Source organism: Podarcis cretensis (genome assembly GCF_951804945.1).
Source record: "Podarcis cretensis genome assembly, chromosome: 5".
Classification (NCBI taxonomy): Eukaryota; Metazoa; Chordata; class Lepidosauria; order Squamata; family Lacertidae; genus Podarcis; species Podarcis cretensis.
In genome coordinates, this window is record NC_137174.1 from 17,677,112 (window position 1) to 17,691,601 (window position 14,490).

The 14,490-nt window shown below is 43.1% G+C and overlaps 1 protein-coding gene across 9 annotated transcripts in view; it reads left to right on the top strand.

Annotated features, from left to right (window-relative positions):
• The window catches only part of LOC307216587 (uncharacterized protein), a 203,732-nt gene that overhangs the window by 29,778 nt on the left and 159,464 nt on the right, over positions 1 to 14,490 (top strand). For 5 of the 9 annotated variants that reach the window (XR_013839156.1, XR_013839158.1, XR_013839159.1 and 2 more), the window contains one exon: positions 4,635 to 4,680. The exons of the other annotated variants lie outside the window; for them this stretch is intronic. Coding sequence is in view for 1 of the 5 variants with exons in the window: in XM_079977049.1 (XP_079833175.1) it covers positions 4,635 to 4,680 (46 nt within the window). In the remaining 4 variants the exon portion in view is untranslated. The remainder of the gene's footprint in view (positions 1 to 4,634; positions 4,681 to 14,490) is intronic. 9 annotated transcript variants of the gene reach the window in all.

The following is a 14,490-nucleotide window of genomic DNA, read 5'->3' on the forward strand; positions in this document are numbered from 1 at the left end:
TTGAAATGGTGGTAGGAGCCACAAAGTTTCTTCCTTTTTTATGCAGAGCTATCTCCAGAGAGTAGCACTGGTTGATTTCTCCGCAGCCCAGTGCCGATTGGGTTGCAGGGTTCCATCTTGCCCCTACTGAAGCTGCTGGGTGCAGTCATCATCAGTATGCTGATGTCATCCAATTCTGTATGTCCATTACATCAGAACCAGATATAGCTTTGTTGCTGCTGAGTCAGAACCTGGAGGTGGGCAAGGTGGGGGCCTGTAAGCTGAAGCCGAATCCCAGTAAGATGGAAACACTGTTGATGGGTGGTTCTTGCATCAAGAAACACACTATTCAACCTGTTGTGGATGGAGTCATGCGCCTCCTAAAGTACCATGTGCATAGCCTGATTATTCTCCTTGATCTGTGTTCGTCATTAGGGAGCCAGGTGGCCTCTGTGCCTAGGAGCACCTTTTTCTAGCTAAGTCTGCTTTGTCAGCTTTGGCCTTTTCTGGGATAGCCTGGCCACAGTTTTGATTCTCCACTAACCTCTCATCCTGACTACTGTAATACACTCTGTATGGGGCTGCCCTTGAAAATAGCCAGTAAACTGCGGCTAGAGCTGAATACTGACACCTCAGTGAATAGTCACATAACACTAGTTTTGTGGAATCTGCATTACCTGCCCATATATTACCAGTCCCAAGTTAAGGTTCTTATGGCGATGTATAAAGCCTGAATCACTTGGGACCTGAATATCTGAGAGAACACATCTGCAAATACCAACCTGTCTGGGCTATTATATTAGCACTCCCAGCAAATATTTCTCACTGTATGAGAACCCAAGATGGGGCCTTCTCGGTGGTGGCACTCCATTTAATGGAACTTCCCCTAGTGGCATGGATGAGCCTTTGTCACTACCTAAAGAAGTTTTTATCCACATAGACCTATGGTAGATCTAGTTGGCTGTTATTTATGGATTTTAAAGCTTTGATGCTGCCCTATTCTGTAGGTTTTATGGTATTCTTATATTATTTGGTGTTTTATTCCATTTCATAATTTCTATTGCACCTGTTCAAAATGTATCATTTATATTGACATTGTTTATTATTGTTGGGTTTTTGGAAACCCTTTGGTGATCATTTCCCTTTATGAAAAGTGGTATACAATTGCTTGTATAAATAAATAAAAATAATAATTTGGGCAACTTCTTTTGGTGAGGTGCATCACTTAGTGGGCTGCCTGCATATTTGCCTCCAAGAGATTGGCGGCAGTTCTTAAGAGTTACAGTGATAAATAGGTAGTGGAAATTTTAGCTTTGAACACCCAGCTGAGGTGAGAAGCTTTCTTCAAAGATCAACTTACATCCTCAGTTGTCCTCTTACTTTCCCCATTGACATTAGATATGATTTACAGCTGTGCAAAGTGAGTTTTTGAGTAAGACTCCTCCTCTCCCAATCTGCTACATAGATCATTCTTGCTTGATAAATGAGTCTCAATTAGTCTAAAGCATTTGCTGAAGTTCAGTGCATGTGGGGGTTCTAGAATTCTAAGACGGTTTGTAGACCCAGAAGAAAAGATAGCCGTATTTTTTTATTTTTTATTTTAAATCACCCTGCTCAGATTCATTAGGTGGGAAAGCCAGTATTGGCTTTCATGGCATAAGTTAAGCTGCTTATGTATACAATGCTGGCAGCAATATGGATGGAAAAAGCATGTGTTGAATACATCTCGAGTGTCTTGGGTCTCTGAAGGTCACTCTGCTAAAGTAATATATAGTGCCAGTATTGGTGGCTCAAGGTCAAGTCAGCTTGCTTTTCATAATGCATAAACCTGAAGCTCTCTCAGACACCAATCATCTGACCTAAAACCTTGGAACAAATATTTTACTAAGTAAATCAGTGAGCATGCTGGCATTTCTATTAACCTTCAATGCACTGGTGACAGGAAATGAATAATGATAAATAATAACTCAGGCCTGTAAATCATACTTAACATCACAGGCAGGAAAGGGGGAAAATTCTGGTAGGCTACCATCTGTTAAGAGTAGAGCTGGAAGAGCTTGCTTGGAGAAAACAAAGGGGAACGCACTTGCCCCTTTTCCCAAAGGCTTCCCAAGGTGCCCTTAATAATACAGTGAAAGGAAACATTGATTTGAAAATATAGGTTTCCTAAACCAGACCGAGGTAGGTTATGTAGGGGACCTTCATGTGAGGCGGTGAGATTGTTTTCAGTCCCTAGTCAGCAACTTATTTTACTGGGTGTCATATCTGTGACAGGGCAGGAGCCAAAGGGCCAGCAAAATAAGGCTGTACCTATGGACACACTCCCATATGAAGTATGGCAGAGGCAAAAGGCTCCTGAATCCCTCTTTGTCACTATGAACACAGCAAAGGATTTAGCAGAGCCCTCCTCTTATGATGAAGTTTAACTGTTCACTTCCATTCCGCTTGTCCGTGGGTATGAACAGCTGAGATACATTGCCATTGTCTCCTACTGTTTACATTTAGGGAGAAAGGACTGAGAGCGCTTTGCCTTGCTTGTAGGAAAGTGGCTGGAGTACAGTTGTCCTTGAGACTGGGGGCGATGCTTATATTCTTCCTGGTGGATATTGTGTCATTAATTGTTGATGGTTGCATTTTTAATTTCTTGCTTTTCTGTGTGTTACCTGTTGCCTGAGACAAAAAATAAATCCAACAGATTTATTTTATCTTAACATATGCCTTGTATTTTATTTCTTGTCCCAAATGAGGAGTATGCAAGCATCGTTCCCTGGGGCCCAATTCATATTCCTTGCAGCACAGTTACTTCCAGGGCCCTGAATGGCAAATGCATGATTACTTCTATGTGGGAAACAAAGTATGTTTAGATCCAGTTTAACCACATGAACCCTGCACCTCACTTTTGCTGTTCTCTGAAACTATCCCAGAAGTTGGAAAGGAAGCACTTAGTCCTTTTTTATAGAAGTTTTATTTATCTGTTTATATGATCATGGATAGCCTGCATCATCAGCCCTAGAAAGGGCTCTCAGAGTAACCAACAGAGCATATGAAAACACCAAATCACGTTAAGAGTAAAATGAACAGTATCAAATGAAGCACAAAACTAATTCCACTGCAGCACACATGGCAGCAGCCACAGATGACGACAACCTTCAAAAACGAGAAAGTGCATTAGAGAGAAAATGTGTGCCTAAACAAAGCTGTTTTCACTTGTCACCTATATCCACACAGCGAGGAAGGCCTGCCAAAGTTCTTGGAGCAATGAATTCCATTTCCTATGTACTGCTGTAGAGAAGGCCAGGTCCTGTTTCCCTATCCTGCACATCTTCACAAGCAGCAGGGCCACTTCTGATTATCACAGTGTACAGGAAGAGAAAGGTCTGTAGCTCAGTAGTACAAGACCTGCTTTCCATGCTGAAGGTACTAGGTTCAGTCTTCAGCATTTCCAGGTAGAGACTCCTGCCTGAAATCCTTTTGAGCCACTGCCAGTCAGTGTAGAAAATACTCTGCTAGATGGACCATTGCTCTGATAAGGCAGCTTTCTGTGTTCCTATGTGCAGAAGGAAAGGGTCCTTCTGATCACTTAGTCCCAAACTGTTAGGGCTTCAAATGTGATAACCAGCATTTTGAACTGGAACCAGGAGCCAGTGCAATTGAGATAAAACTTGTTACATGGTCAGGTTCCTGTCAGTAGCTTTGTCACTGCATCCTGCACCTGCTGAAACTCCTGGGCATGATTTCAAGGACAGCCCCACATAGAGCCATTGCAGTAATCTTATTTTGAAGTGGCCAGGGTATGTATAAGTCTGGCAAGATCAGCTCTGTCTGTAAAAGATTGTGGTTGGGACATCAGATGCTCTTGGCCACCACCACAACAACCTGCTTATCCAGGAGCAAAGCTATATCCATAAAAAAAAACTCCCAAACTACAAGTCTATTACTTCTGGTGGAGTACAGTGCTGTCCAAAGCTGTAGTGGATGGGATGAGCCTCTGGCTCTTCTTGTGGATATAATTCCAAATTTCTCTTGCAGTCCTGTTGCTTTTAAAACAAAGGCTGAAGATGACTCACTCATTCTATAGCTACCTTCAGATGTATGCTTCTTGGGGTTTGAAGCTGTGTGATACATTGCTTAGCGTTACTCTAGTCTAGAGAACTGTATCCAAAACCTAGAATGAAAACTACTAAAAAAATTCTGCAGATTACCAAGTGCTCCCTAGAAAGCTGAAAGAACTCATTGAGTCTTAAAAGGATGCAGATTTCAGTTGCTTCATGTTAGATGATTACCTGCATAAGTAATCTTATTTGAGAACTGTTCTTTGCTGGAATTGTTCTGTATGGTTCAATTCATAGATTGCCCCCTCAGTACTAATACTGCAAGAGGATATTTGTGCCATGTGGCAAACTCCAGTAGTAGCAGACCAGTAAACCTTATATCTATCAGTGGAAATGCCAAACTACCTGGATCTAATCTGGATAATCAGTGAACCATTGCATCCTTTGGCTTGGGAATAATGTGTGCCCCCCTTTTTTTTTACTGTCTAGACCTCTCTTCAGCTGTGATTACTTTTGACTACACGATCTGAATAGACTGTAAGAATCTGACTCCATCGCATTGCCCTGATAATATCTCTCTTGTTCTTTAATTATCTCCTATAGTATCTTGAGTTACTTGCAAGATTGACACATCCAACTAGCCACACTGGTGAGTTTCTCTATCTATTGATCGATCAATTGATCTAATTTTACCCTTGGTTCAAGAAGCTCAGAGTGGTGTACATATACATATTGTTATTTTTTGTATCCTGCTGCTAAACACAGAGATGGTTCTTACAAAAAAAAAAAGACAAAGAGCAAACATATAAATATTGCTTTGACTCTTCTTTGTATTTTACAGACTCTACATATTTACATGGAAATAACTTCCATTTATTTCAATGGGACTTTCTTGCAAGTTAGTGTGCCACCGCTTATGATTCCACCCTTTGGGACTGGAGGTGGCTTCTCTAGAACCTATAATTAGAAAGGAAAAAATAAAACAGTGAAAGCAAAATGAAGACACTGGTTTCCAATTAGCAAGAAGAAATATATTGCAAAAATAGATGTATTCTCTTTTGTCAGGTGCCATAGTCTGGTCTGAGCCTAGCCTAAAGGCTACATTAGCGCTTCAGCTCCTTGACTGTAGAAGTGGTACCAGGAGCAAGAGGAGGAGCAGGCCAGGAAAGGGTGTGGAGAATGGCCTCCCTCGGTGATCAGACTCATTATTCCCCAACAGCGGGGTTCCATAGGAGGCAGTGGCTTGGGATTTGTTCTCTGGGGAAATCACCTAGTATGAGGAGTATTCTCGCCTTCATTTTTAGCAGCTTGGTTTCAGCTGCCTGAAACTATCTTCTCTGACTGGTGACTCCACCAATGTGAGAAGTAGGGAACTGGTGCCCAACCAGCCAAGTTCTTGGTTCAAATCCCATTGCACCTGATGAAAATGTGCCTAACAGTTATGTCAAGGACAGGGATCCTGTGGCCCTGCAGATGTTGCTGGAGCCCAGTGGCGTAGCGTGGGGGGTGCAGGGGGGGCCAGCCGCACCGGGCGCAGAGTCTGGGGGTTAGGGTTAAGGGTAGGGTTAGGGGGCGCAAATCCACGGGTTAGGGGGCGCAAATTACTTGCCTTGCCCCGGGTGCTGACAACCCACGCTACGCCACTGCTGGAGCCCAACTTCCATAATGCCTGACTGTTGGCCATGCTAGATGGGGCTGATGGGAGTTGGATTCAATCAACATCTGGACTACTATAGATGTAAAGAACAACGTAGCATTAAGCAATGGATGTGCACAACTGAAATCTGAAAATATTTGCCTTGTTTTGCTTCATGCTTATGTGCTAACATAAGCTTCCCCATCCCATAATATACTACCAACATAACATAATATGTCCATTATTATGTTGGATCAGACAGTGAATGGGCCAACATATTATAAGAATCCCGGCTTCTGTCTTAGGGCAGGCAGTGGGGCCTAACAGTTATCTGCATGCACATGTATACGTGTGTGTGTGTGTGTGTGTGTGTGTGTTGTATCTTATTAATATGCATGTGTAATATACTAATCTCAATATTTTGATGTTATGTGGTTAGGTGCTGCATTAATTTCTCTACATTTTGTTATTGTTCCTCTGTTGAAAAAGAAAAAAAGAAAGATGAATCTTAACCTGAATGAACTGGCAGATTAGCTGATTTATTTATCCATTGCCTAGATCTGGTCCTCCCCAGAGAAAGCCTTTCCAATTAAGCAAAAATAAGCCAAACTGTGTAATGTGGATTCTGATGGAGGCTAACCCTTACATGAGACAGACAAATTAATTTTCAAGACTTTAACATGTAGTCTGTAGCCAGTTCCTAAACAGAAAGCTCAGCGTTTTATCCCTTTAATCTCTACCCTCCACTTTTTCAAATACAAATTAAATCATTTAACAATGATTTAATAAGCACTAAAAAGTGTAATGAACCGGGTAATGAATAGGGGCTCGTATTTTATTTTCCCACTTTGTGCACAAACTACTGTGCAGTCCTCCTTGTACATTTCATTGGAGCTTCCAGAGGAGAACATCCCATCGGGTTAGGCCCTTTTTCCTTTATTTTGCACCTTCCTGATTCATCTAAGCCACAAAATAATAATCACGAGAACAGGTGAAAACCCCCACACTCATATGGACTGGAATTTTGTCTTGGGAGAACAATGGTGTGGCCATCAAAAATAAAGGCAAAGCACAATGCTGGAGGGGATTCCGCACTTGAGATGTTCCATACAAACTACTTGTACCTTCTCCCAACCTTAAAAATAGTTGTGGGGTTGAAGCTGGCCTTCAAGTGTAGAGTAGTGTTCTGAACATACACATCAAATTTCACTCTATTATGTCATTATTCCTGACTCCCTTGAAACCAGATCTGGTTTGCAGAGGCGTGAAGTGTAACTAGGGTCCCTTGCACCCTTGGCAGGAGCGGTGACAATTTCACCCCGGCCCTTTGCCGGGGCTGGGGTCGCTGCAGCTTGTAAACGGCCTTGGTCCTGTATACCTGAAGGAGCGTCTGCACCCCACCCCCATCATTCAGCCTGGACACTGAGATCCAATGCTGAGGGCCTTCTAGTGGTTGCCTCATTGTGAGAAGTGAGGTTACAGGGAACCAGAGAGAGGGCCTTCTCGGTAGTGGCACCCGCCCTGTGGAACACCCATCAGATGTCAAGGAAATAAGCAGCTATCCTATTTTTAAAAGACATCTGAAGGCAGCCCTGTTTAGGGAAATTTTTAATATTTAATGCTGGACTGTTTTTAACACTCAATTGGGAGCCGTCCAGAGTGGCTGGGGAAACTCAGCCAGATGGGCGGGGTATAAATAATAAATTGTTGTTGTTGTTGTTCCCACCTCTGCGCGGAGTGATGGCGTGATCACTCAGGAGTGGTGGCGATTTCACCCACTATACTGCCAGGTGAAGGCGCCATTGCACTCTGGCCCTCAATACATCACCCAGGCCTACAGTGAATGATGAGGAATATGATCTTGGGGGTCACAGTGGATAACGTTGGAACCATTGTGCAGCAGCTGTGAAAAAAGGCAAATTCCATGTTACAACTAATAATAATCTGTGGTGCAACCACCTTTAGAATATTATGTATCATTCTGATCACCTCACCTTAAAAATGGGTGTTGTGGAGTTGGTGCAGAAAGGAGCAACTGAAATAATCAGAATAATGGAATAACTATATTCTGAGGAAAGGTTGCAGTATCTTAGCCTTTTTAGTTTTGGAGGCAAAGGTGAATAAGTGGGGACATAACAGAGGCGAGTAAAATTATGCGTAGTGTAAAGAAAGTAGTGGAAAGTTCCAACTGATCAGGATCACATTCTGAACATGATGACACCACAATGTCATATAGCCAATCAGATTTAGCAATGTCCAGATGTCACTGAGGACAAATGAAGCGCATACAGAGAGGGCAACATTTCCTATACCGGTCACATGACTAGCCCTAGCTTAAATAGGACTGATTCTCAGAACTGAGTTACTTCTCAACCCTTTCATAATGATCCCTGAAAACTTATCCACCATCTTGGCTTAGCACCTCATACCAGATGGTCCATATCAGAGAAGTAAATGATAATGTTGTTCTTACTGGCTATCTAAGTAGTAGCAACAGCAACAACAAAACTTAACCAGAGTTTGTTTTTGTGTGTATAAGTGTGCTGGTTTACACATTTACTTCCCAAGTATCATACATATCTGCATAATATAATGTGTGATCCCAAGCATTAAACACAAAGGTACTGTGCACACTATCCTTTTGGCTGTTTTTTAAAAAGACTTTAGTGTTAACTAAGATGAATCTACAGATTAATTAAAATTAAACAGTGGGTATTCATTTTGTGGTATAGTTAATGATGAATAGCTCTGAAACCCACGTCACAAATGAATAAATGGTTCTTCATCTATTCCATGTGACTTTATAGACAACTTGATATATTGTAGCCATAGATGTCTCAATGAATGTAATCACTTGATCATAATAGATCATATTGCATTAGGATATGACCAGAGATGTAATTTACTATCCAAAGTGTGAGGTATTAGCACTGCTGAAATAATCTCTACATGGAACAAAGCACTTTGAATTCATTACGCGCAGGCTTTGGACTTTAAAACGTTAATAATATTGTAAACTAAAGGTACACTTTGTGTACCATAAATCTAAGTGTCTGTTCATCCTTTGCGCTCAATAAATATACTTCTCATCAACTTTTAATTATGCTGTTTACATTATTCTGTCCTGAAGAGGATAACACTCAGTAAATCACTTACTTCTAGTGTATACTGCAGCATAAGTTTAGTTAATTAAACCATATATTTTATTAGTTCTTGCACTTCCATCTTGCAAAAGTATACACTGCTCTTCTGGGGGGGGGGGGTGGAAATAGGGAGGTCTTTATTTATGTTAGAGTCAGTGCCAGAGAAACTGCATGCAGCATGATTTTTTCCTTAATATTTTCCAGTAACGATGGGCTACTCTCAGCCAACAGATGGCACCAGAGAGCAAGAAAGCAAATCATAGGGGAACCAACAACCTTAGAGGTTTCTGCATAGGACAGGGTCCCATTACTGTTGGGAGCACGGCTGGATTTGGAAGCCATTTCCATTTCCAGCTACTTAGTGTCACAATTTTCACTGGCGGGCGTGGGGGTGGGTATGATTGAAAGCGGCTTCATGACACCCTAATATTCAAATGTTACTTTTAAGCCCATAATCTGACCATTCTGATTAGCTACATATATGAGTAGAGATGTGGCCAGCCATATCATGAAGGGGAGTGAGATGGCCACCTCAGGCAGAAGACCCCGAGGTGCTGGAGGACAGAGCTATGCCCTGCATTCCCTAAGCCAGTGTTTCTCAACCTTTTCCCGAACGTGGCCCCCTTCCAACCTTGTTTTCTTCCTGTGCTGCCCTCCCACCCCCCATCCTACTGGTACAAGGGGCATCTTTCTAGTTCAACCCCCCTGCAATGTAGGAAACTCAGCTAAAGCATCTGTGACACTTGACCATCCAACCTCTGCTTAGAAACCTCCAAGGAAGGAGAGTCCACAACCTCCCAAGGGAGATCCATCTTCCATGTATTATAAAAAGTAAACAACACTTATTTGACCCCAGTTATTTGACACAGACGGGGAAGCCTACAGATAGTCCAAAAGGTGCACAGGGAGTTCTGTATATATGGGCGAATTTTTAAAAAGCAAAAAGATCTTGTCATCCAGAGAAGCCCTGGCTGCCTAAGATAAAACACTACGGTCGCACATACCCTTGCATGGGAGTAAGGCCCACTGAACTCAGTGTGGCTTTCTTCTGAGTAGACACTTAGTTATTTACTAGGTGCAAGACAGCAGCAGCAGAAGGCCCCGCTCCGCTAGGCTCTGGGATGGATTGCACCCTGCGCCTTGAGGAGCTGGCCGATGCTGCCGATGAGCCCTGTTCAGACTTTTTATAGAGTTGGAAGGCACCCTGAGGGTCATCTAGGCCAGCCCCCTGCAGTGCAGGAATTGGGGGTGTTCTAAATACTGGTGCATAACTGAATTCTGATCTGCACATCAGTTTGACAGGTGCAGATCAGGTGAGTATACATCTTTCTCAAATACTGAATTCCTCACAATATATAAGCAGAACAATTCTGGCCCAGCCTTCATGATTTTGCATATTAATAAGGAAATCAGGCATTTTCCAGAATGTGGTATCCCTTCAGAGATTAGTCTTTTCCCTCCACTTATGACTGAATTAGCATTGACCCCACCTTGCACACAGGAAAAAGTGCTCATCCGCTTATAAGATCTATGTAGACCATTGTGAAGCGATCCTGTAATCAGAATAAAAGTTGTGTGGCTTCTCAAGAAGACAATCGATTTATCAGATGTTTCCCATGTCAAAGCATCCCCTTGGGGCTGCTTTTGCCCAACCCCCACCACTTAGTGAGGGAATTCCAAATACATTAACTCCACCCCTCCATTGTCCTCCATGAAATGTATTAGGCCAGGTATATTGCCAGTGATGCGGTGTTTTTAATTTTTTTTTCCTGATTCTCAGCAGATACAATGTGGAAATTATTTCCCTGCCATAATATATTCCAGTTTCTGGCTCCTAGCACTTAACCAGTGTCTTATTCCCAGGCTATACTAACACCAGATGGACTGGTAGGCCTGGTATTTAATAGGCTATCATATATGTTTGAAACTAGGCCGTTCCAGGAACTCTGGGCAGTTGGCCCCAGTCCCTCAAACTGAGCCCCAGTCCTGTTATTTAACAACAGGATCTTTTTAAAAGCGAGTAACCTGATGTAACAGTAGCCCAAAGATTTGAGGATTCTGCAAAGTTGCTTTAATGTAATCCTGTGTCACTGGTAGCCCACGGTTATAGAAATCTCTTGTTCCTGCAGGTGGACAGTTGTTGGGCTCTATCTCTGTTGTTAAAGAGTGGGTGACATCAGGGGAAGAAGATGGGTGAGTGGAAGAGACAGTGGGATTTGCCATCTAGACCAGATTTGCATGGTGCAATTTAAATGAGGATTCTTCACTAAGTCAAATTGTTTTCCTGTCAAAGAGAGAAGCAGAAATGTATCCAATGTTCTGTTGTCCTGTTCTATGGTCACCCATTGTTCATCTTCCCCATTAAGAAAGTAGATGCATTGACATCAGTTTGACCCAATGAGTTCCCACAAAGATAAATTATTTCAGGAAACCACTTTTAATATCTAATTTGGCTTCCTGGACTGCAAGGTTAAAGTTACTTTCCTGAAATCAGTGTAGGTTATTTGGGATCCAAACACCTACCGTAGTTATTTAATAATCTTATGACAAGGGGCTGCCCGATGGGCCCCTTGATCCTCGATGACTTCTGGGACCAATGTGAACGTAGACTATTTCTGATTTATGATAGCTCAGAGATAGACCTGCCACTATACCATAGGCCTCAAATTAATTTGCACTTTGGATTTGCACATTGAACATGATGGATTAAATAAAACAGTTGAATATAGTTGTGATTTTCCTCTGGTATGCTTAACTTTTTATTTATATTTGTAATGTTAAGTATATTGCTAGCTTGTGCATTTACAGTGGTACCTCGGGTTACAGACGCTTCAGGTTACAGACTCTGCTAACCCAGAAATAGTACCTCGAGTTAAGAACTTTGCTTCAGGATGAGAACAGAAATCGTGCGGTGGTGGCTGCGGGAGGCCCCATCAGCTAAAGTGGTACCTCAGGTTAAGAACAGTTTCAGGTTAAGAACAGACCTCTGGAACGAATTAAGTTCTTAACCTGAGGTACCACTGTAATTTGAACAGAGGTGGCAACACTTTCAGAGTAGATGGCTACATTCCCTTGGAGTAAAATGGAATAAAGTGGCCAGGGTGGTGGATGGGGCCAAAGCAAAAAGTGGGTGTGATGCCCCTTCTTTCCTCCTCCCCATCCACCCATGGGAAAATAAAACTGCTAGCACTTTTGCAAAGCTAAGCAGGGTCCAGTAAGGTTTCAAATTGGATGGGGGACCCCGTCTTGAGATTTCCTACATTGCAAAGGGTTGAACCTCGATGGCTCTTGGGGTCCCTTCTAACTCTACAGTTATATGATCTGATTCTATGAAACATTCTTTCGGCCTCCTTCCCAGATGTATGAGGAAGTGGGGTGTTGTATATAGTCCCTGGGCTGGAGGTTGCTGTCCTGTGAATTACTGAATGAATTTGGGCAGGATAAGTCTCCAGGTTGAGGTTACATGAATGATGGTGTTTGCCTGCTGTTTCTCCCGGTCAACTAGTTCTTTGGTTCACCGAGGAAGTTGTGTATTTTTGGCATACCCATGTTTGTCTGAAACTGTTTATTCACTCTGCATGTGCATTTGTTGTTGAGATGAAGGAAGACATCTCTGGATTTTTATTTATTTTTTGGTAGTATGACTTAAAAGGAAAAGCACCGCATAAGCAAATTGGCAGTTTGTTAAACATAATGAACGAGTATATACCCCATTTCTAAAATAACTGCTACAGAACTCTGGTTGCTTTTTCCAGTTCCCTTTTAAAATTAATGCACCAGTTCTGTTTTAATATTCTTCTTAAGCCACAAAAGGACACAGGAAGGCATGGGTGCTTCTCTCTTTGAGATGGTTAAGAGCCCTACACATTTTTCCTCTCCCCTCCCTCCCTCCCTCCCTCTCCCCCATTGTGTGTTATTGATGGAGTGTACAATTCTCTAACCCCACTGCTCAGTACTTAATACAAAAGTGGCCCGGAGCTCTGAACCTATATGCTTTGACTTTAAACACAAGCAGCAAAACTAAAGCTCACTGAAAACAATGACATTTATTCATATTATTATCACCAGACAGAGGGGTCACAAAGAAAGAAAGTGCTTTCTCTTTTAACTGCAGAAGGAGCGGGGGGAGGCCCCCTGGAGGTAGATGTAGCTTCTGTAATGGAACCCACCTGACGGAAACTGTTCTATGATATTTGCCAGTAGAAGAGCACCTATAGCTTTTACTTGGGGAGGGAAGGAGCATGTGGCCGTATGATCATGAATTGACGGCCGTGAGCTGAATTAAGCAGCAAGTAGCAATGTTCCATTTAAAAGACACTGTATGCACCCCTTCCCCAGATAGCCTCGTTTTTTGCTTCTTTCTTTTACAAGCCTCCAAACAGGCTTTAAAGGTGCTTCCGAGTCAGTACTGCTTGAAGTTAATTAAAAGGCATTCAGCAGTGTGATGCGTTTACACAGGGTGGCTGGGATTACTCAGATGTTGCAGGACGCCTCTCTGTTAATGGCTGATGTAGCGATAGTGGTAATGCTTCTGATAGCAATGGCTAGACCAAGGATGGCTGGCCAACATCTGTAGGGGCAACATTTCTCAGGAAATAGCGGGAGGGAGGAGGTTGTATCTGTTGTAATTCTTCCAAGCCTGGTCAGAGGAATGTGCCATTCTCCAGGCACCCGGCTAAGATTACTTGTTGACCTCCCCTGTCCGCGACTCCCGGCAGGAGACAGGCGGGGTCTCTATCGGCGATTCTCCTCAAACGTGAAAAGAACACACCACTCTCCCTCCTCCCTGCCTTCCCCAGGAGGGGGAGAGAGACAGACAGAAATGTATTTACATGCCTTTATTTCTGTCTTTGCACCAGTACAGAGAAACACGTCCGTACTCTTCAAACAACAACAGCAGAGAGAGAAACTCCACCCCTTATACTTCCAGTACATGTCAGGTGACACACTGAGCTAACATCCGGTGCTCAGTACAGTGAATAGGCTGTGCCTTTGGTCCCACGGTACAGCCACAACATCAACATCCTGTTTGGCTTTACAGCCAGCTGCAGCTCGCCGGAGCATTGCTCGTTTTTTGTAACAGTATCATCTTATGTTCTCGAACAGCCTTGGATTTGGAGCGAGTGGGGTTTGCTTCACTCAGAGTCCTCCTCTGTTCTTTACCCAGCAGCAGTGGGGAACAGCCACCCAATTATTTCATTTGCAGAAAATTTGTAGGGGCCCCTGACAAGACATTTTGGACTGCCATGATTATAAAGGGCAGCTGCAGGCTGCCCCAATTCAGCCAGTAGTTTCTTTGGGGTTTGGTGCAGGATCTCTGATGCACCCCTTGTTCTTCCCATTTGAGAGCTGTGGCATACACACACACACACTTCATTTGTGTTCCATAGGTAAAGGTAAAGGGACCCCTGACCATTAGGTCCAGTCGTGACCGACTCTGGGGTTGTGGCACTCATCTCGCTTTATTGGCTGAGGGAGACGGCGTATAGCTTCCGGGTCATGTGGCCACTTCTGGTGAACCAGAGAAGCACACGGAAACACTGTTTACCTTCCCGCCAGAGTGGTACTTATTTATCTACTTGCACTTTGACATGCTTTCGAACTGCTAGGTTGGCAGGAGCAGGGACTGAATAACAGGAGCTCACCCCGTCGCGGGGATTCGAACGGCCGTCCTTCTGAT